Source organism: Martes martes (genome assembly GCF_963455335.1).
Source record: "Martes martes genome assembly, chromosome: 1".
Lineage (NCBI taxonomy): Eukaryota > Metazoa > Chordata > Mammalia > Carnivora > Mustelidae > Martes > Martes martes.
In genome coordinates this window covers 6786447-6813867 of record NC_137888.1, presented here as the reverse complement: position 1 = coordinate 6813867, position 27421 = coordinate 6786447, and the positions used below count along the sequence as shown (strand labels likewise).

The window sequence follows — 27421 nt, the reverse complement described above, 5'->3', positions numbered from 1 at the left end:
AGTAATAATGCATTTCCACAGGCGGTAAAAATATTCTAGACTCTTCCCTTCCAATGCTCACTGTTTACTTCCTCTGCACTTCCCCTTCCTGCCTCCCTGTTTGCCGGTCAGTTGATAGTGGGCCTCAATGGGGGTGAGTTAACCCACACTTTCCAGGGTGTTTTACTATCGAGCTCCCTCCAGAGGGTGGGAATTCTGTAGGGAGGGCTCTGGCTGGGACTTCAATTTAATTCTTAAAACAATTCTTGAGCCTTTAGTCTATTCTGGGCACCATGCCAGATGATCAGGGATTGGAAGGTGAATGCTAGGGCCCTAGCACTGGGGGTGCGGGGGGACGGTTAAGGGTCAGTTTCACTGGGTCGGTCTCTTTGTAAACACCTGTGAACTCCACGCGTCCCTCTTTCTTTCAGGCAGAAGCAGAATCCCATGGTAGCCAGGTGGGTGAAGGGGAGCAAGGACATCTCACCTGCCTTGAAGAAGACGCCTTCGGACCTGCTGAGGGAGTGACAAGGTAGTAAAGAGTCCGAGGGCACAGGGTGTTGAGAGGGAGGGAAGAGGTGTTTACCCTTTAAAGTGGTCCACCAGCCACTCTTTTCCGCAGACGGATACTAAAACCGAGACCTCCGCTCCAGAGGCTCTAGGTCTTGTTCCCCCTTTAAGACCACCAATCTTGGGTAGCTACTGGTGTCCTTACCTCTAACACCAGACATGCAGAAATGCAACAAAAGAGCTTTCAGCAGAAAGAGGGAAAAGATCCAGCTCATCCCAAGCCTGGCACATTGTCCCTTTTAAAGAGAGGTTAGAACAGAAGCTTCATGGCATTGCTTTCATGTAAACAGGGCCAAGTTTTCCAGAATCTGGCAGACAGCTGAGCTTGGAGCTTTGCTCTCATGCCCGCAGGACACTCGTGTGTCACTCACACTTGAAAAGTTAAGCCTCTGTTTTTATTTCCATGGATTGAATGGCATGCGCTTTCCCCTAGCAGTTTCTCTCTCTCTTTGTAAAGTGCATGTGTTTACTTGTACATAAGCTGCATTTGTTTTTGGCGTTGCTCCCGTTCTGTGCTTGACCTGGCGTTGGGGCACGACGGCATGGCGTTTTGTTCCCAAGCTTTCGTGGTGGGTGCTTTCCTCTGAGTCACTGAGAATCGCTGCTGAGGGGCTGATGAAGCCTGAGCTCATCAGGTAGATCCTGGACTGTTCTTCTAAATTGACCTCCAAATAAGTGGTTAGGCTTCAACAAGAAAAACAAATTGTGAAGAGCTTAAGGTCCTTCTTTGCAATGAAAACGAGAAAGTAACTTTCCTTTCCAAGAAAAAAAAAAAAAAACATTTCGAGGGCCATCCAGTAAATGACACACTCTTAATATAACAGGAAAATTAAAAAGTGCAACAACTCCTGCATCCCCAAGAAGTGTTAGCCTCTGATGGATGGTTTCAGTTTCCTTGAAAGGGTTTGCCCAGAAGATTACTTCCAAAACTCCTATTGAGGTAATGCTGCTCTAACAGCAAAGATTATTGCATGAATCACAGACCACTGTATCCAGTTCCTTTTTAAATGGGGGATTTTTCCTTTATCCTTAAAATACCAAAGAGACAAAAAAAATGCCAACCAGGTAGAGTTACCCTGTAATCACTCACATTATCCTTTTCAAAGAATGTAGGGTGACTGATTTCAGTCACCAGGCAGGTCGTATAAGGGGATGTACAGCCTCACACCCAGCTTGTTCTTGTCTGTTGATGCAGGAGGGAACATTCCCTGGGACTCAGCCTGCAAGCCCAGCTTCTAGGTGGGTCTGTTCTGCCACAATGTCGGGTGCCTGTTCTTTAGCTTTTTACAAGAGATTCCTATGTTGGTTCTAGTCAGTTCTAAAGCAGTGAGGCAGAAACTTTGTGACACACCTAAATGTCATACCTAATATGACATTTTGATAGCCAACGTATCAGCCAAGGTATTAATAATGTGTAATTATTTACTATGTGTTTGTTGTATTGGTTGGTTGATAACTTAGTCTTTTCCAATGTCATCAAGAACTAAGGGAGGTCATGGATTCTAAATTATTCATGGGATTGGGGAGGAAATGAATTTCTGTTACAGAGAATGCCACACAAAAGGGTAAGTTTTAAAAAATTTTATAATATTACCAAAGTTTTAAAAATATGTATTAATATTCAGGGCACCTGGGTGGCTCAATTGGTTGAGCAACTGCCTTCAGCTCAGGTCATGATCTCAGGGTCCTGGGATCGAGGCCCACATCAGGCTCTCTACTCGGAGGGGAGCCTGCTTCTCCCTCCCCCTCTGCCTGCTGTTCTGCCTACTTGTGATCTCTCTCTCTCTGTCAAATAAATAAATAAAATCTTCTAGAAATATGTATTAATATTCTCTACTGCGATATCAAAACTGTCTTATAGATGGTACATTTTAGTTATAACAGTACCGACCCTATGCTCAGTCAACTTATTTTTAAATTTTCTGAAATTGGAAATCTGTGCTATCCAGCTATACATAAATATTCATAATCCTCACTGGGGTAGATGCGTGTGAGTGTGATCTTGCAACGAGAAGATTGGCATCATTTTTTGATCATAACGCTTTGTTTTGGCACTTTCTAGCTATTATCTCGTTCAACCATCACAGAAACCTGAGGAGTATGTTGTATTCCCATTTTACAGATTAGGGGCCTGAGATCCAGAGAAGTTAAATAGCTTCCCCAGGGCACACAGCAAATAAATTGGAGTCTGTGCTCCTAACTCCTACTGTCTTCCTCATGTACTAGTAGACTAGTCTTGCCTTCCAAATTCTCCTATCTTATATATGTCTATATACTTTCCTACATATTTCACGTGATTATCCTATTTCTGTTTTCTGGATGTTCTACTACATGTGACAGTAAGGAACATCTTTCTTTGCCATTTCCTTAGGTGGTCCCAATAGCCTGACAATGGACGCCATTCACATCAGTATGTCCAGTGCTCCCCTGGTGAAGCACACGGCAGGAGCTGGACTCAAGACCAACAGACCCCGAGTCATGTCCAAGAGTGGGCACAGCAACGTGAGAATTGACAAAGTGGATGGCATATACTTACTCTATCTTCAAGACTTGTGGACAACCGTCATTGACATGAAGTGGAGATACAAGCTCACCCTGTTTGCCGCCACGTTTGTGATGACCTGGTTCCTTTTTGGAGTGATCTACTATGCCATTGCATTTATTCATGGCGATTTAGAACCAAGGGAGGATGTTTCAAATCATACTCCCTGCATCATGAAAGTGGACTCTCTCACCGGAGCGTTTCTTTTCTCCCTGGAATCCCAGACAACCATTGGCTATGGAGTCCGTTCCATCACGGAGGAATGCCCTCATGCCATTTTCCTGTTGGTTGCTCAGCTGGTCATCACAACCTTGATTGAGATCTTCATCACGGGCACCTTTCTGGCCAAGATTGCCAGACCCAAAAAGCGGGCAGAGACCATCAAGTTCAGCCACTGTGCAGTCATCACCAAGCAGAATGGGAAGCTCTGCTTGGTGATTCAGGTGGCCAACATGAGGAAGAGCCTCCTGATTCAGTGCCAGCTCTCCGGCAAGCTCCTCCAGACCCATGTCACTAAGGAGGGGGAACGGATTCTTCTCAACCAAGCCACTGTCAAATTTCACGTGGACTCCTCTTCAGAGAGCCCCTTCCTCATTTTGCCCATGACATTCTACCACGTACTGGATGAGACAAGCCCCCTGAGAGATCTCACACCCCAAAACCTAAAGGAGAAGGAGTTTGAACTCGTGGTCCTCCTCAATGCCACTGTGGAATCCACCAGCGCGGTCTGCCAGAGCCGCACATCTTACATTCCAGAGGAGATCTACTGGGGCTTTGAGTTTGTGCCTGTGGTTTCTCTCTCAAAAAATGGAAAGTATGTGGCTGATTTCAGTCAGTTTGAACAGATCCGAAAGAGCCCAGATTGCACCTTCTACTGTGCGGATTCTGAGAAGCAGAAACTCGAGGAGAAGTACAGGCAGGAGGATCAGAGGGAAAGGGAACTAAGAACTCTTCTGTTACAACAGAGCAATGTCTGATGGTAGTGGTCGCCCCGGCTTTAACTCTCTGAGCTCTTTCCATGTCGGAGCTCCCTTTGAAGGCAAATGTCACTGTGCAAATGAGAATGTGTGGATCCTTTCTAAAAAATCATACAGACACACAAAATCCATTTTTTTTCCCTTTGATCTGGCACTTAAGCAAGCATTTCCATGTTTGAGAAGGTTCCTTTTTAAAATGCTTTGTCTGAAGCAAACTCTCAAAATTGCTACTTTCTAAAATGGGGCCATATTTTCAAAAACTTGGTGTAGGGCAATTAAAATCATGTCGTGTCCAGTGGACAGACATTTAGCCATGCTTGTGTTGAAAGGATATGCATTTCTATGCAGTGTATCAGCTATAACTTAAGGTATTTATTCAAAACAATTATCAAAGACGTTATGGCTGAAAGTTGAAATGTTGTGAAATCTGAAATGTTGAAAGTTCATATCCTTTTATGCCGTTTCTTTACAACACCCTCTTTTCAAGCAGGGAAATGCTATCTTTAATGGAGGCTATCTGGTAACAGAGTCAAGAGGACTCTGTACTCACACAAAAAAATGTCCATTCTTACCTGTTTTTCATCAGATTTAATTGTACAGAGTGAAATTGGACAAATCAGGAGTTAATAGTTCTGAAAATATATACGAATGGAGTGGACTTTTTTGTTCACAGTAATTTTCTGTTTTCTTTTCAAAACGTAGTGTACAACCCAGCAGCATCAGCACCATCCGGGAGCTAATTAGCAGTATCGACTCTCAGGCCCCACCCAGACTTAGAGAACCAGAGTCTGCCTCTTCACGAGACCTCCATCATTTGTACACAAATGAAAGTCTGGAAAGTGTCCACTCTGGAAGGTTTTCAAGGGAACTTTCTGAAGCCACAGCACGCTCTGGGTCCCAAACCCACATGGCCTCCAGACCTGTCCTTCTTTCTTCAGCTTATTATTATGGGCCAATATTGTTGTCAGCCACCTCATTCTTTGTCTGTTAAAATACCTTGTTTGCCAAAGAACTGCCCCTGGTACCCCAAGATTGAAAACAATTGCTTGAGAGTCATGGTAGTCTCACTCATGCTAAGCACATGTTTGTGGACTATAGTGAGCACAAAAGAAAAATGAAGCTGCATTACAATTGGAAATTTGCTCAGATGTTGAAATCCACAAGGTTGAACAGGGCCATAAGGGCCAAGAAGAGCTGAGGAATTCATATACTGATGACTCCTTGAAGCATGAACGAAGTTTGGTAATCTGATGATATATAAAGAACGCCCTCAGTATCTAAATAAATCTCATGCAACCGATTGGAACAGGGTAACATTTTGCTCTTGGCAGAACTTAGGGGCCAGGAGCCACATTTCTTAGGGCAAAGAATATGCATGGGTGGGGATTGGCTGAATGTGTAAAGGGCGAATTCTCATTTCATTCAGACCAGGACAGACTTGTGTATTCACTCACGAAGAATGTGTCTGTAGGTGGGTAGGCACTGCATAGGCGTACTCGGGAGCCCACATACATGTACACACAGGCACGCACACACACATGCAGGCACATCCTGGCTTTTCAAGCATAATTGTGGAAGTTGAAAGATGTTTGCAATTAAGAGAGCAAGTCCTCAACAAATATACTCACATATGTTTTATTCTATAAAAATGGGGATGCTGGGGCTCTGAGAAAAAGGGGAAATTAATCTGGGTTCAGGTTATCAGTGAAAGAGGGTTTAGCTCAGTGGTAGAGCATTTGACTGCAGGTTCTCAGTGAAAGGATACTATGGATTATAGCTAACGTGGTCCTATCTTTAGGCTACCACAGTTTCAAACGTCCTTCCTTGGAAGAGAAGGTGTGGCTGAAACCTCTGACCTGGAGCCGAATGTCCAACACAAATGTCAGAACAACAGGGGTAGAACTAGTTCTAGGGGCTTAAGGGGCAATTTCAAAGCACGAGAAGCTTTTTCGTTTATTATTCAGGAATTTTTTCTCTCTTTCTGTTGATAATTTAATGGCAGATTGTTTTAATTTCTTAAAAAAAATTATGTTAGTTTAGTTAGACATTAGCTCTTTTAGTTATCATATGTGGCTTTTTATTGTTTCTTGTGCTATAATCGACGGGAAAATAATGCCACAGGCATGTTTACAGGCCTTCTGTTGCGCTATGAAATTCCTTACACAGGATTTACATCAGTGCTAATTTGAATGTGATCAAGATTAGGAATCTTGCATACTTACATTGTATTTGGCACACGGATGTAGTGTGAGATGGAGAAAGCTTTTGTTTACTCATTTAGCATATCTACTTCAGCCAAATCTGGAGGACTTGATCATTTGATCTTTTGCACTATACACAAAACAAATATGCAGTATCTTAAAAGCCAATACTTGTACAAGTCTATAAATCATATTGTAATATAATATTCTGTAAATAGTCCTAAACTTACATCTGGTTTGAAACTTAACATTTCCTTACTTATTATTTCTTTATACACAGTACTCTTGTGTTAACGTACTAACAAAAGATATTGGATGGCAAACATTTGATTATATCTGGAAGTCTTTTGACTGAAACAGATGCTTGCTCAACACCTAACTAAGAAATAATCAAACTAATGGAATATTGTTGACCCAAAAAGGCTTTTGCATTTTGAAACATCTCCAATGCATCAGGCCTTCTCAGGGAGACCATTCAAAAATGTCATGTTCCATTCGAAAAACCACAAAGTAAATAGCAGCACATCAGTGTAATCTGCAAGCTGTGTCTTATTTCAATAAGAAAATGTATTATACGTGCATGGTACCTGGTAGTCAATGGTCCCAGACAGCATAGTCAAGATTCACTCACTGATCCTCGCAAGAAGCCACCTTTGGAGTCTGGGTGGAGTCATATATTGGTTCTCTTTCTCACGCAGGGGGGAATTACAGTACCAGACAAGACTCCAGAAATGTAAAATAACTGGTTAAAAATGAAAAATGCCTTGAACAAGTGGACCAGATTTTGAGATGACTTTAAACAACGATTCATTAGATTTTTCTTTAAATTGAATTTTCTTTTTAAATTGATGGTGATTTTGATACCATTAAAAGTACATTAAGATCTGAAGAAGTGACACTTCTACTCCTGTATGATGCTCTCTCTCTTCCTTGGATCCTCAGCACTCGTATCATCTGGAGAAAGAAGGAAAGAAACGCAAAAAGCAAGGAAGGCACGAGGCCTCTGCACTGGGACCTCAGTAAACTATCATCCTACCTTTCGGGCTTGATTCTGTATTTTGTCACTACAGTCAAAGGGTCAGGCATTTGACCGTGGGCTTCATGAAGACTGCTAATCTCTCAATCTTGGTTTTTCAATCTTTCTTGACATCTCTTTACCTGATAAACGTTTGAAGCGAGTCCCTTTGAATGTAGGCTATTTTATCAAAGCTTTCTGGGATGGTATTTTTTAAAATGAAATGTTAGCATTTCAAGTCCTGATTTCCATGTTCTGTGGTGGGCACTTGAATCCCAGCATTTGACTCTGGATAAATCCAAGATGCACCTAGTTTTCTTCCTCCGGGAAGATATACTTGAAAGTCTAAAGTTTAACATTTCACTTGTAACTGATTAACTGCCTACATTTAACCCTCTGTGAATTTCAGTTCATCTTTAATCAGAATGGGCTGCCCACCTCGCCTTGGGCTTCTGGACAGCAATTTTCTTAGCCTTTAAGAAACACTGATGGCTTAAGTCCAATTTTTTCCCCCAAAGTTTTCCTCTGAATACCTACTGAGGAAGAAACTGGAGTCAGAAACAAGGCTTCAGCCAGTTCACTTCACCTTCATCCTCTGTTGGTTCTGCCGAGCTCAATTTCCTTTCCATTTAACGTGTGCTTCCCTGGTTTTTCTTCGTCTTTGTTATCTGCCCTATCAAGTCAAATTATCTTGTGGGTTAAAAAGAATTAAGTCAAATTAGTCATTTGGGAACATTCAGATAGCCAAAATTTGGGGACAGGGTTTTTATGTTTCAGTGGGTATGTTGCTGGTGTAGAAGAAATAGAAAACCAAGAAACAGCTAGTAATTGCAGTTGACAGTTAATTCCTGATTAAATTGCAATAATTGATTGTGGAAGTCAAAGGACAGACTGATAGAGGAGTACAAAAGCCAAAGACGTCGTGTGTGTAGGGAAAGCCATGTAACTCTGCATAGTGATGATAATACCAGAGTGAAGAACGCCAGGCATGCTGTGTCTACAGGATATGTCTTGTATTTAATGATTTTTGTCCTGCATCCTGTATGGACTTTATTAAGAAGCCGTAAATGTTCTGTATTCATCCCCCCCCCCAAAATGACAAAATTGCACAGCCGATTAGTAAAATACTTTAAATTTAACCAAATGTCTTGTATTTTTATTTGCTAAATCTGACAGCCCTGCACAAGAGTACTACATAGTCCCAAGCTATGCCCATCTCTAGAAGAGCAACAAACAGATGCCCCGTCCTTTGGAAGCAACAGTTTTCACACAAGTGGCAATAAAGAAGGGGAGTATTCTAGAAAGATACTCTCCTGGTTTGCCCCCTTCATAAAGGTAAATTTCAGCAGAACACGGAGGGCCCCGATACATTCTGTGCGGTGTGAAACAGAATGTGCTTCAAGGCCATCTATCAAAGAAGGGCCTCGATGATGGGTTCAAAGTCCTCGGCCACAGGGTGTACAGGAGTCCTGGCTCCCAACCCCCGCTGGAGAACCAGGCCGATGGTTAGGGTGGATTCCCAATGACCGCTGGGTAGGCAAAGCCAAAATTGGGGAAGTCAGCTGAAAAGTCCATCTCCAAGGTTTACTTAGCAGCTCCCGCTTCATGATGGTTCACTTCACTTCACAAGGGCTCTGCTTCATTCAAGGCCAAACCATATCTAGAATCCAGGCCTTCCTACCCCCAGAAGATGCCCAGTTTCAAATATATTTCAAAAATATATATTTCAAAAATATTCAAGTAAAGGTAGAATCCACTCAAAATTAGACTCCAAGGGAGCTACCACAATTGATTATAGAGTACGTTTCCCTAAAATAATAATAACAATAACAATAATAATAATAATAATAAAATAACAGAAGTTGTTGACTCTGAGCTAAGAAATATGACCTCTTAGCTTATCATTACTATTATTGCAAATTATATTACTATTATTACAAATGTCCTTAATATTATGGAAAAAGTAAAAAGCTTCCAAGAAGGTGATTGGAGGGGAATTCAAAAGAGTGATTTCTTTTTCGTTCACCATAATTAAACTCTATACTTTCATCTGCAATCAAATCTTAAGATTAAGGATGTTGTATTAAATCAAATCATTACAGGAAGCATGACTATATCAGGGACTTTTTACAAAAACAAACTTCCAGATCACCAGAGGAAGCTGTGTTTGTGTGCTGACAGAGTATTAAATAGCAGGCAGGACAGGAAGGCAGGATAACAGCCAACTTGGATCTATTTTGGAAGAATTATTTCTGTAGGGTGTCATGGAATTGTAAGTTACAAAAAGTATGCTTTGGTAAACAGACATCTCCATTCCAAAAGGACCCACTCCAAAATACCACTCAATTAAATTCACGAGAATGTTATGGAGGTCAAAATTCCAAACGACACGCAGATTTTACAAGCAAACAGTCCCACCACTTATAAACCCTGGCAGTATGTGCATCGCAAAATCTTGGTCACGCCTCAGTCTTTTGCTACATACAGCATAACGTCTGATTACTATACCATGCCACAGGATGAGTGTCCTTGCTTCCCTCTGACTTTTGAACCAGTCTTACACTCGGATTTGCTTAAGCAGAATCATGACTTACATTTCTCAGGATTGGGTTACTGCGGGTGGATGTTGGAAATCTCACACGAACGGATATGTACGCTATGTCACCACCAAGCCCAATCGGAGAACGACCCATCAGCCTGAAATATGCACTTTCATATTCTCCGAACCCACACCTCTATTCGTCAAGGCATTTCTTATTTTCATAGGTATCTCCTCCCTTTCCTGTTTACGTATGGAATCTCACTAGTCTGTGAAACAATAGCAAGGTCAACAAAGCTCATTTTACAGTCTGGAGTTTCTTTTCCTTTCATTGGAATGGTAATGGTGTCACAGTCGCATTCTGGTGGGGAGAGACCTAGTGTTTCCCTGGACAGCTCAGAGACTGTTTCCAATGACAGCAACTACAATACTTTGGGACTGAGTAGGTCCTAAAACCTTGTGAAGATGGGGTTATCTGTCAGGGCCTGAAAGGATGCATTATCCTTCCTTTTTAAAGAAAAGGAAATAATCCTAATTCTAACCCTGTCTCCTTTCTTTCTTTTGCCTAAATGCTCTAGTAATCATTTCACTTTTGTCACTGATTAAAGATCAAGTAACTATTGAACAACATCCTTTCAGCACCTCATCCCTTAACAAAGTCCCTCATGTCCCATTGCTCTTTTATTTTGATGGATTAAAAGAAAGAAAACGCATGGTTATGTAACTAGAGACATCAGTCTGGGTGTAACTGTGGAACAACACAACGATTTAAAAGCCACACAGCACAGATAGGCACTGGGGACAGCTATTGTCCTGGAAGCACCTTGCGGGGAAAACATAGACGCGCAAACAGCAGAGTAGCATCCATGGCTCCAAACCCGCAACAGGTGTCTCTTGGGAACTTTCTCTTTTGGAATCTTGGCCCATCCACTTCAGTGTTCTCAGTGGTGGCAAGACTGTTCTTTGGGCAAGAACATGATGGTTGGAAATAAAGAAGACTGGTGTATAATAGTAAGAAGTCAAATTTGAGGGTGCTGTCTGGGCAAGAAAACCAAATGTTTTCCAGAAAGTGCACAGTAATTTGGAACACAGTAATGAGATTCAGAAGCAGGAAATGTTTTATTAATTTCAATTTGCGCTGAATTTCTCAGACCCATATTTTTTCTATCCCATTATCTCAAGAATCTTCTTGCCCTTGTGGGGTCAAAGAATTGAGCTCTCCTTGTCCAAGGCATAAGATAGCTTTGCCTTTACCACACCATATCCCTGGGGCAGTGAATACAGGCATTTGTCACAGCAACATGGGAAACTTTGCTTCTGGGCTGGAAACAAGGCATCCTGGCAGCTCTCATTTCTCTTCTCAGAAATCCTGGGTTATGGTAACCTGCCTTCAAAAATGTCAGACAAACAAATTTAACGGTTTAGTGTTTCATGTAAAAGTCCATATTCTTCCTGGAAATTCTTATTCTTTTGAGTTGTTTTGCCATGTTTTCTCTATCTTTACTTGAATTTAACATATTCCTTATAGTGCTTAGCCTGTAGTATATCTAAGTGTCCCAAATGTTATTTTCACCTGAAGACCACTTTCTGTATTTCTTAGTTGGCCTTTCTGAGTCTGTCAGAAACTCTTGCTCCTGACAGCACACATTCCTATAAACTCCCTTGACATGTGATTTAAAGATCTACCACAAGTCTGCTACAAACAACAGACTCAAATTTTACACCAACACAGAACACTGTGGGCTTTTCCTTACCCTCCACCCAGTGCATCTGGCTGACCTGCTACATGTGAAGCATGTTGTAGCATGTTCTATCGTCAGTATGTTTCTTTGGCTCACACAATACACACATGGCGTGCGCGCGCGCGCACACACACACACACACGCTTCATGACTTCTGGCCACTCCTTGAATTTGCAGAGGATAAACCATACTATGCTTGTAGGGTTCTGAACACTTCAACAACGTTGAACATTGACTAGTCCACTATATACCCAGTGAAGGATATGTCTGGTCACCTCTGATTTACCGGAGAAGGACCCCACGGCTCACCCAGTGTGACCTAGGAAGTCAGTTCAGCTATCTATAGCTTTGCTTCCCGCTCTCATGTACATTCACCTAAATTTACAACATAGAGTGTCATTATGGAGCTGGTTTTCATATGGCGTAGGTCAAAATTGGGCAGAATGGATCACTCAGGGGAAGCATAAGGCTGGGAGTCTGGTTGAACTCTGGTTGAACTCCTAGCATGCTGCAAGGGGCCTATTATTCAGGAGCTGAGCACACAGGATAAGGATCTGGAAGACAGAAAGGACATCCCGCAATCATGCTGGAAGGAAGGGACAGAGGGGTATGAGTGCCACTCACCAAGACTGAAACAGAAGCCACAGTCCTGCTGCTCATCCAAGTAGGGACAAACAGCTGAAGAATCGTTGTGGGGGTGGCCAGGATTAAAAAATCCTGAAGGAAGGTCATGGTGACCAAGCAAATGTACCTCGTTTGATTCAAAGTTCTTTATATTCATTGTCATAATGAATAATTTCATCATCTCTCCTTAACATAGGTAAGCATTGTTAGGATCTCCATTTTACAGAAGATAAAACTGAGGTTCTGAGAAATGAAGTAACTTGCCCAAAGTTACATAGCTAGTAAGTGATAGAACCAGGAATAAAATCCAGAACTGACCAAAGTGAAAGCCTGTCTTCTTCCCCAGGCCCTATCCTGCATCCTGGGTGGGTCCTTTCACTAGACATCTGAAGGAGCCTGGGGGATTTAGTCGTTGATGTTTTTGGAGCAAAGCAGCATTTGCTTGGCCCTCTAGTGTTCTTGCCAAGTGAAATCAAACGCATGGTTGAGCTGCTGTGTCACCACAGCCCTGGCCTATGAGTGCCAAATTGATGCTGAAGAACAGCAACTCAAATCATCAGGGGTTTTTCTCAAGAGTTGACTACCGTGGGTGGGGCGGTAAATAGCCAACCGGGTTTTTTGCTGAGTTCTAAAGACCTGAGGTGTAAGAATTGATACTGGGGTCTTCAGTAACTTCATATGCCCCTGAAACTCTAAGGTGTATAATCACTTCAAGATCTTGGCTGATGGAGCAAGAGACAAAGACAGCTTTGTAGGTATCAGCAAATACTACAGAATCAGCGGAACACTCTGGAACCTGATACTGAGTAAATGGGGCTTGTCGGGGACAAGTGAGCGGCCCCAGCACACGCCATCACCACTGTAAAAATGACCAGGGTTGGGGTGGGAGTGAGCCAGACCCAGACACCAAGAAAAGTTAGAAACACAAGATCACAGGGGAGTCCCTAGGAGTGGACTGTGGAAGAAGTTCCGATGGATGGGTCCTGACACCAGGGAAGACAGGTGGACAAATCTCCCCATTTCATGGGCAAATGGGGGTAAAGGGTGGTATGAATCCACAACAGAGGATGAGATCAAGGGAGTGAGGTTTTAGAAGCAGGCCCCCAGTCCCAGGGTCTCCAAATCAGGAGCAGAACCCTGTCCTAGCAAGGAGGCAATGAAGAAGAAAAGCAAGACAAATCTTATTTCTGGAACAAAAAAACTGAGGCTGGAACTCCAGAACAAAGAGTATGCCCGAGCTGGGAATGAAGCTGGTAAAATATTGTGGCTTCCTCCCTAGAAAGAAGGGTTCAAAGCGAGCAGAACCTGGGTCAAGGTAGACTTGGTGAGGACCCAATAGCCCATCATATCTTCACTTCCCCTGAGTAAAAGTCAGAGCTGGAAACCAGAGTTCATGCTTCAGAGCTCCCTAAGGCAACGCTGGGAGGCCGGGAGGCAAGCCACACCATTCCAGATACGCTGTGTAATTTACTGATAGAAAAAGTGGTTCCTTGCTTCACTAAATATTTGCTCAGCCAAGCCAAACACTTTAATAATCACCTGATAACAAAGCCACGTCCTTGGAGTGTTATGACCTCCACATTAGTATTGATTTGACAACATTCCTTGCACTAAGGAGTTAAAAGCAGATAGCTGAAAGAGCCACGCTTTTCATATTCTTTTCCTAGGGCTGCAGCAACAAACTGCCACAGATTTGGTGGTTTAGAGCAACAGAAATTTGTTGTCTTGGTTCTGGAGGCATGAGTCTGAAATCAGTCGTCAGAGCTGTGCTCACTCTGTAACCTGTAGGACAGTTTTCTTCCCGACCTCTTCCAGCTTCGGGAAACCCCAGAAATTCCTTGGTTTGTGTTTGCACCTCTCCAACCTCTGTCCTGTCTTCACATGGCCCCTCCCTGTGTCTTCATATCTTCTCAATGTGTGTCTTTCCCTTTTCTTTAATGGCACAAGTTATATTGAATTAGGGACCACTTAGTGAACTCATTTTGATTTGATTACGTTTGTAAAGACCTTATTTCCAAATAAGGTCACATTCTGAGGTACCAGGAATTAAGACTTCCACATATCTTTTTTTTTTTTTCAAAAGTACTTTACTTATTTGGAGAAAGCTCATGGGAATCATGCATCCTGGAATGTAAGCCTTGGGTTAATTTAGACTGTCATTTCCACATATCGTTTTGAAGGGAAAATTCAACCTATAACATTCTTCTTTCCTATCGATTTCATCACCAGCTTGTCTATACTCAACCTTCCTCTTATTCTCCTCTTTGGATGAGATAAAGGCTCCCCTCAGTTATACTGACTGTCCTGACTCTCATGGTGCTGCGTAACAGACAGACCAAGCAGACCTCTAGCAGATGTTCTGTGGTGATTTGATCATAGCTGTGTGCAAGCTATGGCAGGAGACACTCTTAAGACTCTCCTTCCAGGAGGGTTTCTGGCTCTCAGTGTCGACAACAAGAAGTCTTCCTCCCGGGAATCCTTTCCACTGCTTCATACACAGGAAGACTTTTTGACACTGGTTTTCAAATAGTCAGAGACTAGCTATAGCCTCTACCAGTTCCTCATACACTGGGCTCTCCACCACACCAAGCACTATCACAAAGAGCTTGCTGGTTTCCCAAGACTTGAAAGTACTTGATTTTTAGATGCATTTCAAAATTCTGTGTCTGCAATTTTTTGGCATTTTGTGTATCCTACTACAAAGGTTAGGAAAAACCCTCCTTTCAATTAAGGCATACTTCATGGAGGCAGCTCTACAGGGACCAACAGTATAGAAGCTAAAGGACATCTGATAGGTTCTTGCACTTGGCATCATTTTGCTGAATCAAGTGACATCACATGTTCTGAGAATGATGATCTTACACATGTTTTCATTCCCAAACCATCTCCTCCTCCAGTGCTGGAAACCTGAGACCCACCTTGCTTCTCCCATCTCTCTCCACCAGCATCTAATCCATTGCCAGTCTCTGCCCACGGCACCCCTGACATGGCTCTCATTCTATCATTCCACCCTTCACTCAGGCCACCATCTTCTCTCATCTGATTTTTCTGAAAAGTTTTGCAGTGGCTGTACTGTCTCTAGCCTTTTTCCTTTCTATAATCCACCCAGCAGCAGTACTCAGGGTGGTTGTTCTAGAATGGATGGCAGTAAACTCTGATCATATTACATCGCTACACCAAACCTGACTCTTCAAAATAAAGGTCATGTGTCCTAAAATGGGATTGATGGCTTTCTGAGGTCTGGCTCTTCATAACCTCCCCCATTGTCATTCCTTTGCTTTGCACTCTGTCTTCAAACTTCCTGAACCATGCTCAGTTCCCTGAATGCTTCCTCCTCTTTCCAGCCTCTAGGCTTTTGGTTATGCTTCTCCCTCTGTTTGGGAAGTCCTTGGCCAAGTCCTGCTAGGTCGGCTCACTGCCTTGCATGAACAACTTTCTTGACAATGTCTATGATATTGATAAGGGCTCCAGGCCACTCTACTGACTCCCCATAATGCATAGCTCCTACCTCTCAGAAGTCTTCCGTGACAAGTGACTGAACTTACCATGCTCTAGATAATAGTCCACAACTGCCCAGCTATATCTCCAGAGCCAGGCCTTGCAACTGGGCTGTTCCCAGTCCTTGGGTCACTAGATAAGTGACTCAACATGGGTTCTTCTGATAAAACTCGGGTGGGGTGAGGTAAGATAATGAGACATTTGCCTTGCGTGCTAAATGTAAGGGGTGCTGAAAAGCTAAGTAATCCAGACAAATATTTTGAAGCAATGTTTTTCAAAATTAAAATTAATGCAAAAAATCTATGATGGACAAACTATCAAAAATTTAAATAAAGATAGCATCAATAAGAGTGCTCAAAGAAAATTCTGTAGCTTTAGGTCTTTATTTTAGAGAAGAAAGACCTAAAATCAATTATTTAAACTCTAGCCTCAAGAAGTTAGAAAAAGAATAGTAAATTGAACCCAAAATAAATGGAAGGAAGGAAATATCAAAAACAAGACAGAAATCAATGAAATAAAAAAATACACAAACAATAGTTCTATTTGAGGTAACAAATTCAACCTCCCACAGATAACAGCTATATGTGCTGGGAAAAAAATACATAAAATCAATTATCCAAGGAGTCTACAGAGTGAACGGAAGCACGTGAACCCTTGAAGAGAGTTGAAATTCACAGGAAGCAACAAACATGGGGGAAGTTCCCATCTTTTCTGCATTGCCCTAAGGCAATTGCAGTTGTGGTGTGTCATAGGTCAACTAAAATTTCTACAAAAAGTAACCATTATTCTGGCTCAGGAGAAAAGAGAAGTTGCCCAGGGGAACCAGGGTTACTGGAGGGTGGCAAAAATCTAAGAAAGGAGGGAGCATGGAATGGGAATCCTTAACTGTGTGCATAAAATCTAGAAAAGTCTGTGGGAGACCACTGAACCATTCACACATGGGGCAGACAGCAAAGTCCAGACAGAGAACATAGGCACCGCATAACTACAGGTGAGATCAAGTTTGAAGTGTAATCTTAGACAAGTTGTTGCCTGTTAAAAGAAGAGCATCAGCACACTTTATAAGAACAGAAATCAGAGTCTTTACTACATGTCCTTGACAATGTTCAGGATACAGTCCAAAATTAAATGACATATGAAGAACCAGAAAAATGTGACCTGGACTCAAGAGAAAAGATAATTAACAGAGGTTAACCCTGAGATGACTCAAAATGTTAAAACTGCTCAATGAGGTAGAGAAAATACAATGGTGATGAATGAAAAAATAAGGAACCTCACTAGTGACATAGAATATATAAATAAGAACCAAGCTGAAATTTTGGAACTAGAAAAATAAAATATCTGAAATAACAGATTTATAATGACCTGAATAGCAGAATGGAAGTGAAAACGAAAAGGATAGGTAAACTTGAATATTTCACAATTATCCAAACTAAAGAAAAGAGAGACAACAGACTTTTTAAAAAGTAACAGAGCCCAGGGACCTGTGGGGTAATGTTAAATGCCTACTGTAGAGGCAAGCAGAGACCCAGTCATTCCATTTTTAGGCATTACCCAAGTGAAATGAAAACCTACATCCACTCGAAGATGTATACATCATTGTTCATAGAATCTTCATTTATCATAGCCACAAAATCTGTGAACAGCTTAAATGTTCATCAATAGGTGAGTGTGTTAACAAAATGTGATCCACCTGTACAACAGAATACAATAAAAAATTAGTGCTCTACTGATGAAGACAACAATGCAGATGGATCTCAAAGTCGTTATGATGAGCAAAAGAAGCCAGATAAAGAGAATACATACTGTTTTGTTCCAATAAAATTCTAAAATATCCCAAATAATATAGAAACAGAAAGATAATCAGATGCTGCCTGGGGTCAAAAGTGGAGAAAGAGACATAAAGCAAAAGGGCATGAGAAAACTCTTGGGGGCAATGGAAATATTCAGAATTTTTGTTGTATGGGACTCCTGGGTGGCTCAGTCAGTTCAGTGTCTGCCTTCGGCTCAGGTCGTGATCCCGGGGTCCTGGGCTCAAATCCCATGTCAGGTTCCTGCTTCTCCCTCGCCTGCTCTGCCTTTTCTTCCTGCGGCTCCCCCTGCTTGTGCTCTCTCCCTCTGACAAATAAATAAATATTAAAATCTTTAAAAAAAAAAAAGGATTTTTGTTGTGATGATGGTTCATAGTCTTTACCTCAAAACTAAGTCTTGGAGGTCTGCTATGACATAGTACCTGTAATTAACAATACACTACTCTGAAATTTATAATATGTTAAGAGGATAGATCTCATGTTAAGTGGTCTTACAAAAAATCTCTATAAAATAGGACATAAGGAAATTTTTTGAAATAATGGATTCGTTAGAACTTGGGCTCTGGTGATGGTATAATGTGTGTGCACATGTCCAAACTCATGAAGATGATGCATTAAATGTGTGCTGTTTTGTATGTCAGTTATACCTCAGTAAACTAAATACACACACATAGACACACACACATACCCCAACCAGGACAATTTAAATGAATGAAGTTATTATATCTTAATTTTCCACAATAAATAGGATTAAAGAATTAGTGTGCATGTTAACCACTAGCGAGCTAGTTGAAATGAAGATTCTGATTCACCGGACTTGGGATGGGTCCTGAGATTTTTCATTTGTAACAAGCCTCCCAGTGATACGGACACTGGTAGCCCAATTCTACACTTAAGGGACCCTGAGACTACATGACTAAACCTACATAAGATACCACCAAGGATTATTTTATAAATCCTTTCCCCATGCGATTAGCATCACCTGTTCCGTTCTTATAGAGCTGTGACATGTCCCACAACTTCTCCTATAGAGTCGAATCAATCTGTGAGACTCTAATAGAAATAACAATCATATCTGGCATTAACTAAGCACATACTAAGTGTTAGATACTGTTCTCACAGCTGCACAGGAATTTACTCATTTAATCCTCAGTGCAAAGGCAGGTGCTATTATTATCCCGTAACAACCAATGTCAAGACCAAAGCACACAGAGTTTAAAGTACTTGTTCAAGATCACCCAGCTCATACCCAGAGGAGGCAGACTCAGCCCCCGGCACTGCTCACATAATCATTGTGTTTTATGCCTTCTCCTCAAAAGAATTATCATCTTCCAAGTGCGGCAGGTTCTGGCCTCAAAGTCAGAGCTGCTGATTTGTGCCAAGAGTCTTCCCACTTCGCCATTCTTTATGGAGAGTTTGCTATATAAACATCAAATATTTCTTGAGCACTTACCGTGTGTCAGGCTTTAGGCGCAAGATGGTGGTGGTCCTGGCGTGGTCCCCTGAAAGTATGGCATCCATTGGCAGTTTGCTTTTTGAGCAGTTGCTGAGAATTCCCACCGGCATTCCTCGCCCCTTTCCCATTCTCCTAGTTTTGGTGCTGTGTCAGAGCAGAATCAGCAGCACGCTTTTCCCTAGTGTCTCCTCAGACCAGAGCCCAGGCTGTGGGAGAGCCATGATATGAGCTTCTGGGAACTCGGGCTGCCCTTTTGATCCCTGCTATCCACGGAACGGAGTGTTTGTGGATCAGATATCAGGAGGAGACTGCTGGGTCTCCTGAGAGAAGTCAGGGAAAACTCTGGCGTTTCTTCCTAAAGGCCCATCAAACATTTCCATCCAGACAGTATCCAGGGGCAGAGCTCACACCCTGGGCTCATCACCCATCCTACAAGAAGTCTCCTGATTACAAATTATTAAAATTTCCTCTTTTCCTATTGTCTCAATATGGCCACAAATAGGCTATGAGAACCGCACCCAAGAAACCAGGTGCACCAGGGTGATAACGCTGGCCTCTGCCCCAAGTTCCCTTCTTTGCCTCCCTGACTGTGACCCCGTGACATTCAGATGCAGCAGTAAAACCCCCTCACAGCTTTTGCTGGGGTGCCCCACCTGACGGCACTAAAGGCACTTGTCCACAGGCGTCATTCCCTCTGGGGTCCCCACCTGCCTGGTTGAGCTCACTCCCTGGGTGTTTTCCCATGTGGCCCCTGTAAGCTGTGCCATGCCATGCCCCTCTCCTCCAGGACCTGCAAGTATAATCAATCCTTTTTACTTTCATGTGCCTCTCTGCTGTGTGATTCTGCGTCCCCCCAGAACAGTCACCAAAGAAACCCATTTTAAGTAATATAGTTATTCGTTAGAATACATGGTTCTTCTCCTGCCTGGACTGAGGGTAAGAGAGCTCCAAGTTCCCTGGGTGAGCCTCTAGCAGCAAAGCTTACAGAAGTTGGGAACTGGGAACGGTGTCCAGGGACATCTGAGGGAAGCACTGACAGTGTCCAGTTCAGCACAGGGACCTCTCAGGGCAGCTGGAAGGAGGAATTTCCTGAAGGGCCAGGTTGTTGCTGGTAAGAATGCATCAGCAAGGAAGACAGAACCGAACTGGAGTAACGAGGGCTCTAACCGTAGATCTTTCCCGAGGCAGGGGCCTGGTCTCTTGACCTCTCCAAGCCCTCACATTTCTATGAGTCTACCTCGGAGAGTTTTGAGTCTGTTAGGACTTTGTGGGTTCCACAAAGCGGAATATCAGCCGACAGAGAAGCTGATCCAAGGGGACGTTGGCCAGGTCTACTTCCCAGCTGAGGACATGGCTTGAAAACAGCCTGGGCAGCTTCCTGGTAGTCCCGTTGCTCTTACAGAACAGTATTTTGGTGAGTTGAGTGTAAATGAATGAGAAACACATGGATTTAATTTCCCTTAAAATTAGGGAGGGGTGAGCCCAGCCACAGTGTGGAATTATTGAATGTCTCAAACTATTTTGTTCAAGTGCTTTTGGTTCAGAAAAACCAACACCACGGATCTGTAAAGCATGTATCTCTTCATTTATATGAGCCTTCACGTATTTTAAAGAGAATTTGATCTGCATATTTCAACTTCTTTATACTCTACTTATCAAGATGTTTAATAAAATTTCTTGGAAGTCTGAGAAATACTTTATAACTTCTTTTTTTCAAACACCCAGCTTAGGAAAAGGAAATAATGGGAGAAGTTTGGGGAAAATTGTATACCAGAAAGTGTGGGTTGGGGTTAAAGTTCACACTTTCGAGTAGTTCTGGGACCCAGAACTACATACCCATTAGGTGCACAGTCATAATGTGCTAAAGGAAAATATTCAAAAACCTCTTGGAAAGTGCAGGGAAACACGGGTAAGTTTGATAAGGACAAGCTTGAAAGAGACTGGAAAGTGTGGTGTCAGATCACTCCAGGTTCCCTCATCTCTATCTGCCAGGCTGTGTATCCCGAGCAGCCATAATTGGATGGAGCAGAACTATGGCTTCTTAACATCACCCACCAGCATGGATCTCCACCATTCTCTGGGAATCTCTTTGTTTTATGACATGTAATAAAGAGTTGCTTATGGGCTGCTTAGGAGTGGATGCATGACCAGAGATGGTGGGAGAAATGTGTTATAGGTGGTGGGTGTAGAGGGGGAGGAGGTGGGGGGAATGCCAGCAACATCTTTGTTTCAGAGATGTGGCTCCAACCAAAGACTCACTAGTCCTAAAGAGCTGTTTTCATCTAAAGCTCAACTTGAGGTACCAAGAGACCAAGTAAGACACAAAGGGGAGAGAGGCAGTTGTCTCCCCTTTCATGGAGTAGTCTGTTTCCCTTCTGTTGGAAACACAATACTCACTAAGCCCTAATGGATCTATTTATGTTCAAAGTGGCATGGGCAGATCATGGAGTGCTGGATGCTGCCCAGCAGGAGAAAGGAAAGAAATGGCAGACTCCTTGGTTATCTGATAAAATTTGTCTCAAGTGCCCAGGGAGTCTCAGAAAAACAATTTGTGGTGGGGACTTTATGCAGGAAACAATAAAATTTACTGACAAAATCCAAAGGATAAGATAACAAGGTGTATTATGGTTAATATATCCCCCATTTTAATCCTCAGGCTGTGTAGAAAGAACATACCTCAGATTACATACCTCTTTAAAACCATGTTTACTCCAGCTTTGAAATTAGAAGACCCTAACGGGGCCATGTGGCAGTGGCAATAGCAGCCATCAATATTCTTAGACTTCCCAACATTTCATAGTCTTCTTTGTAGCTGGGTTGAGGACATGTGATTGGTTCTAGCCAACAGAGTACCAGTATGAATGATGTGTGTTTTTTTCTGACCAAGGCAGTTAATTCTTCCATTGCTTTCCCCCTTCACTCTGTGATCTAGGACTGCAGATGGTCGTGCAGATGGTTTAGCTATGTTGGACTTCTTGCAAAGGAGAACGAAGCCTTTATTCTGGTAAGTCACTGGGATTTGTGGGTAGGGGATGCTTGTTTGTTATAGTAGCTGGTAACAACTAGCCTAACTAACACAAGCTGTAAACTTTGAGTTTCTGATGTAAGACATCATTATGATGCCCTGACATTAATAAAACTAATGATTTTATGCTAGATTCTTCAAAGTTTTTGAAAATGCAACGGGGCCTTGTGTTAGATAGCAAATTACTTTGAAAGGCGGTGCTTTATAGCAACAAGCATTTGTTACCTCAATGTTTTTGATGGTCAAGAATGTAGGAGTGACTTAGATGGTTCTGACTCCAAGTACCTCGTGAGTTTTTAGGCAGGAGCTACAGTCATCTGAGGGTTGAAGAAGATGTCATTGATGGGAGAACTCAAGTTTTCACTGGCTATTGGCTAGAGTTCTCACTACTTCACCAGATGGGCCTCTGCACAGTGATTCCCATGACATGAAAGCTAACATCTTCCAGGGAGAGTGATCCAAGAGAGAAAGCAAATACAAAGACACCGTGCCTTCAACTGCCCTGCCCCTGATGTTGTCCTCTGTCACTTGTGCTTTCTTTCCCTGTTTACTAGCAGTGAGCCACTAAGTCCAGCCCACGCTCAAGAGGAGAATAGGCTCCACCTTTTCAAGAAAGTGTCAAAGAATTTGTGGCCATATTTTAGACAACACACATCCCATCACTTCAGAACAGGTTAGCTGAGGAGAATGGAACAACGGGCTGTACCTAAGGTTGCGGGGGAGGGGGGTGTTCAGTGATCCACCATAGATCAGGCTAATGGAGTTTAATTACATGACTACTCCTTTCTTACTACATTCCCTGGTCTCATGAGCTAAGAAAGAAGTTCAAGCCATTCTACTGAGACTAGATAGACTGAACCCCTAACATGAAGCTGCATACCAAGATGCCATGGTGAGCATAGAAGGCTTGCTGGTCATTTACCCCTGTGAAACAAGCTACCTTTGACATGATGTGGAGGAAATGGATTCTCATGAAACAGGGACCCTGGTTGTGTAGTCAAGTGGCGATGCAGTTTCTCGCTGACATAACCACAACGTCCCAAATTCCCAGTTTCCCCAGTGTGATATAACATGCTGCTTACTGGTACAAATTCTGGAAGTTTGCATAGGAGGATAGGATAAAATAGAATAGAATAGGATAGGATAGATAGAAAGAAATGCTTCCTTTTGTACAAAACATGGCAGGCAGATGAAGCTGGTCTTGACTTCAGCTCAATGGCAGGAAACAGCACTAACACTGGATATACTAGCTCCATAGGATTGGGATTTTCCTTTTTTCCTCCTATATCCGTGGTGTCTATGACAGTATACCCTACATAATAAGCACTTTGTTGATTTTTTTTTAATTCATTGAAAGACAGCATTCCTCATGGAGAAAGTAGTGAGATTCAAGTTCTATGTCAGGTTGTTGATGTCAGAAACGTCATCACCCTGGACATATTGGTGATGGGGGAAATTGTTGTGTGTATGCCTATATAGGAATTACACTGGGATTTAATCTAATTCTGTGATGGCTCATCCTGGGCTAAGCTCACTCTGGGATCTGCTCTGAAAGGCAGGGCAGAAGCCAGAGATGAAAGTTCAGTCAAGCCACACGTTCTCACGCTGGTGGGGTCTCTGCAAGCCAGGTACCATACTTTGCCCCAGCACCCATGGAAAGCAGCCCCTGGAGACAGCTGTTGAGTGTGGTCAAGCTGGCTATGTTCCACTAGCCTGCCAGGCCCTAGGAACTACTGGTGGTCATGAAAAGGGGATATTGCTTTAGATCTGCCTCCTCTGCCCCCACACCAGATGCGGCATCAACATCAAACTCTGGGGACGTATCAACAGTACAGCAGCCCTCATTCTGAGTCATCAATAGCCAGGTTGGGAAGTCCTCCAGCCTCAAGGGAGCATAGCTGAGTTTGATCTCCTCTGTCTAGAAACAGACAGATAAGAGGCCAGGGAAAAAATGGGCATCCTTCTCATCTGGGCATATGCAGTCCTCACTGCTAAAGTTTGAGACAACAGACTGATGAACTAAAACGTCATAGTTTGAGTTACAGTTTTATTTTAGCTTTAAAAGGACTTTGTTTGTTTGTTTGAATATCAAGAGAAGAAAAAAACAGAGCATGATGTCACAGAAGCCAAGGTCACTGTTAACAGTCTCAAATGCCACTGAAAAGCCAAGAAAATGAAGACCAGAAAGTTTCCATTGACTTCACTCTCATGGAACTCACTGATGATCCCAGGAGAACTTTTTTTTTAAGATTTTATTTATTTATTTGGCAGACAGAGATCACAAGTAGGCAGAGAGGCAGGCGGGGGAGGGGCAGAAGCAGGCTCCTTGCCGAGCAGAGAGCCCGATGCGGGGCTCGATCCCAGGACCCTGAGATCATGACCTGAGCCGAAGGCAGAGGCTTTAACCCACTGAGCCACCCGGGCGCCCCAAGTAACCTAGTTTTATACCTCAAGGAACTAGAAAAAGAACAAATGAAGCTCAAGTTTAGTAGAAGGAAATAAAGAACAAAGATAAAAGCAGAAAAAAAATTAAATAGAAACTAAAGAGACAAAAAAGAAGATTCTGATCTTTTTTTAATAGTTCCTCTCTGTTCCTTTCTTCTCTTGCTCTCTTCCTTCGTGGTTTGATGACATACATTTGTGGTATAATTATGTTCCTTTTTCTCTATCTTTTTATATTTACTATAGATTTTGGCTTTGTGGTTACCATGAGGCTTACATGTAAGCAAGTATTAACAGACCTAAAGGAAGGAATTGACAGCAATCCAGTAATAGTGGGGGACTTTAATACCCCACTGACACCGGTGGATAGGCATCAGGACGTGACTGCTTGGGGCAGAGAATCCTGTGAGGGGCAGAGAACTGGATGAAACCCGCTACTCAGGGAGAGGCAAGAAGTGCACCTGGTCCACTTGATAAGAAGTGTTGCTTCTCAGGAGGACCTTAACTGCGGGAACAGAATGGGAGGGACTAGAGGTTAGGTCATTTGAGGGTCCCCTGATTTGAACAGATTTAAGTCAGTACATAATACTAAGCCTCAGTTTTAGGCCTGATGTCACACACACACACACACACACACACACACACACACACACACACACACATCAAGTAACTTCATCAACGAACACTCCTATGAAATATCATTGCACCGTTTTACAGATGTGGGATCTGAAGCTTAAATCTGGTGCTTAGCAAACTGTCCGACTTTGGCCGGCTGGTAAGTGGCTGAGGTGATACTCAAATCTGATTGTTAACACTGGAGCCTGGCCACATAAACCATTGCTTCCAGGGTTCACCCTAGAATGGTAGTAACAGTCACCCTAGAAGTGGACTGAGACAGGGGAAGAGAAAGAAAGGAAGGAGATCAGCAAATACACCACACACCCTCTTCCCCCAGGACCTATGAACCTCCATTTAAACACAGCCTCTTCCTCTGCTCACCACCGTTTGACTTTTTCAGTCCCACACCACCTTCCCAAAGGCAGCTGGGTTAATAACACAGCTCCAATGACCATTAACAGCCAGGCTCTACTTCGCATGTCCAACTGGTCCTTTAATCAGTGGCCCCTGAAATGCCTATAAGCCCAACTGCTCCAGACACAGCTCTGATTACACAGTCCCAGGGAAGAGAAATCACCCAAGCAGACCAACCAGCTCCCAAGTACTTCAAACTCCCAAGCTAGGGGCCGCCCTGAATTAGTTGCCCTTCTGCACAGGCATGCTGGGCAGGCCAATGGGTTTGGGTTTCTAGAATAAATTCCTCTGCACTAAAAGAAATCTTAAATCTCATCCAATCCAATCCCTTCATTTTACCACAAAAACAGAACAAAACAAACAAACAAACAAAACTAAGCTGAAGTCATATCCTCAAGGTCACAAAGCTAATTAGGGCAGAACCTGCTTAAGCCCCATTCTTAGACCTTTCACCAACTCACTCCCTCAGGGAGCCCTCTCACCAGAAAGGTCAAAGGAGGTAGTTGCCCTCTTTTTCACAGGCCTTCACAGTTCAAGTGACCACATGACCCAGTTCCAGACATGCCATGAAGAAATCTGCTGGAGAGAATCTGGGAGAGACTTTTCCTCCCTGATAGAAGAAAAAAGCCAAGCAAAGAGAACTCTTTGTTCCCTGGCCACCTGTCTGGGACTGAACTCTGCCACCCCCAAATTCTGATGCTGAAATCCTAACCCCTAGTATTTGGAATGTGACAGCATCTGGAGGCACAGTCTTTAAAGAGGTAATTAAGTTAAAATGAGGTCATTAGAGTGGCCCTAGTCTAATAGGGCTGCTATCCTAATAAGAGGAGATTAGGTCACAGATACACACAGAGAGAAGATGACATGAGGACACATGGAAAAGGGAACATCTATGAGCCAAGGAGAGAAGCCTCAGCAGAAACCAACCCTGCCTGCTGATCCCTTGACTTCGAACCTCCAGCCTCCAGAGCTGTGAGTCAATAAGTTTCTTTTGCTGAAGCCCCCCAGTCTGTGGTACTTTGTCATGGCAGCTCTATACCCCAGCCCCTATTCCCTGGTTTCTGTAACAGACATGATGCTTGAAGCCAGAGAAGGTGTCTTTCAACCATGAGGAGAATCTCAGAGATGCTACGCAGCAACTTGGCCTGAGACCGCATCTCTGGAAACTCCCAGGGCATGCCCATACTACTGGTGCTCAGACTACACTTTGGGGAGTGAGGCTCTAAGGCCCCCTTGGTCTGTTGCCTGCTTGTTAAGCCTTCTAGCTGGTGGATCTGCTCTAATGTCATGCCCAGACATCATTGTACTCACGAGTTATCATTTCAGGAGTCAGACTGTCCTGACATCCCAGCAGCATTACCACCAAACCTCAACTCCTGCACCAAGCCCATGCCTTATACTCTGCTTCTCCAGGTCCAGGAATTATCATTATCAATCACAATATCGCCTTCAATCTTTCATGCTTTAGTCAAGTCCCAGGGAGCTTGACTTACAAAAAGAGAAGTATTTGAAGGCAATGTGGACTCTATGGAGATTAGTTCAAAGTAGGGTACCGGGGTTCATGCACTCCAGGATTTCTGGAGCCACTGGGGACCTTTTAGAAGGACCTTGGTCCTAGGATCACCTCTGTTATGTTATGTCAACCCCTCAGGCAGACTCAATCCAGCACTGTGCCCGAGCCCTGTCACCCGTTCAAAGCCCGCCTGACCCAGCTCACTAGGCTGCCTGCACATCTGTCTCCTGCCTGGGCCAGCCACTCCAATCCCATCCCTCCCACCCATGGAGAAGGCTTGTGCCTGCTGAGAGCTCTATTCCCTTGAAATATCAGCCTCACCTTTCAGGTACCTCTTGCGACTCTCCTCCCCTCCTCCCTTCCCTGCCCTTCTCCCAACCTGCTCCTCAAACCTGAGCTTTTGCTCTCCTCCTCGCACTCAAGTTCACCTTCCGCCTCCCAGGCTGTGCAGTGAA

At 43.2% G+C, this 27421-nt stretch overlaps 1 protein-coding gene across 2 annotated transcripts; it reads left to right on the top strand.

Moving 5' to 3' along the window:
* Positions 1-426: 426 nt before the first annotated feature.
* On the top strand, positions 427-4068 carry KCNJ15 (potassium inwardly rectifying channel subfamily J member 15; the record flags this gene model as incomplete). Of its 2 annotated transcripts, none has more annotated exons than XM_080811042.1 (2): positions 427-503; positions 2934-4068. In XM_080811042.1, 2 exons carry the CDS (start codon positions 427-429, stop codon positions 4066-4068), a joined length of 1212 nt encoding a protein of 403 aa, XP_080667168.1. The 2 variants fall into 2 exon arrangements, with proteins under 2 accessions (XP_080667168.1, XP_080667167.1); XM_080811041.1 differs by having other exon boundaries at positions 427-511; positions 2921-4068.
* Between the last annotated feature and the right edge of the window lie 23353 nt (positions 4069-27421).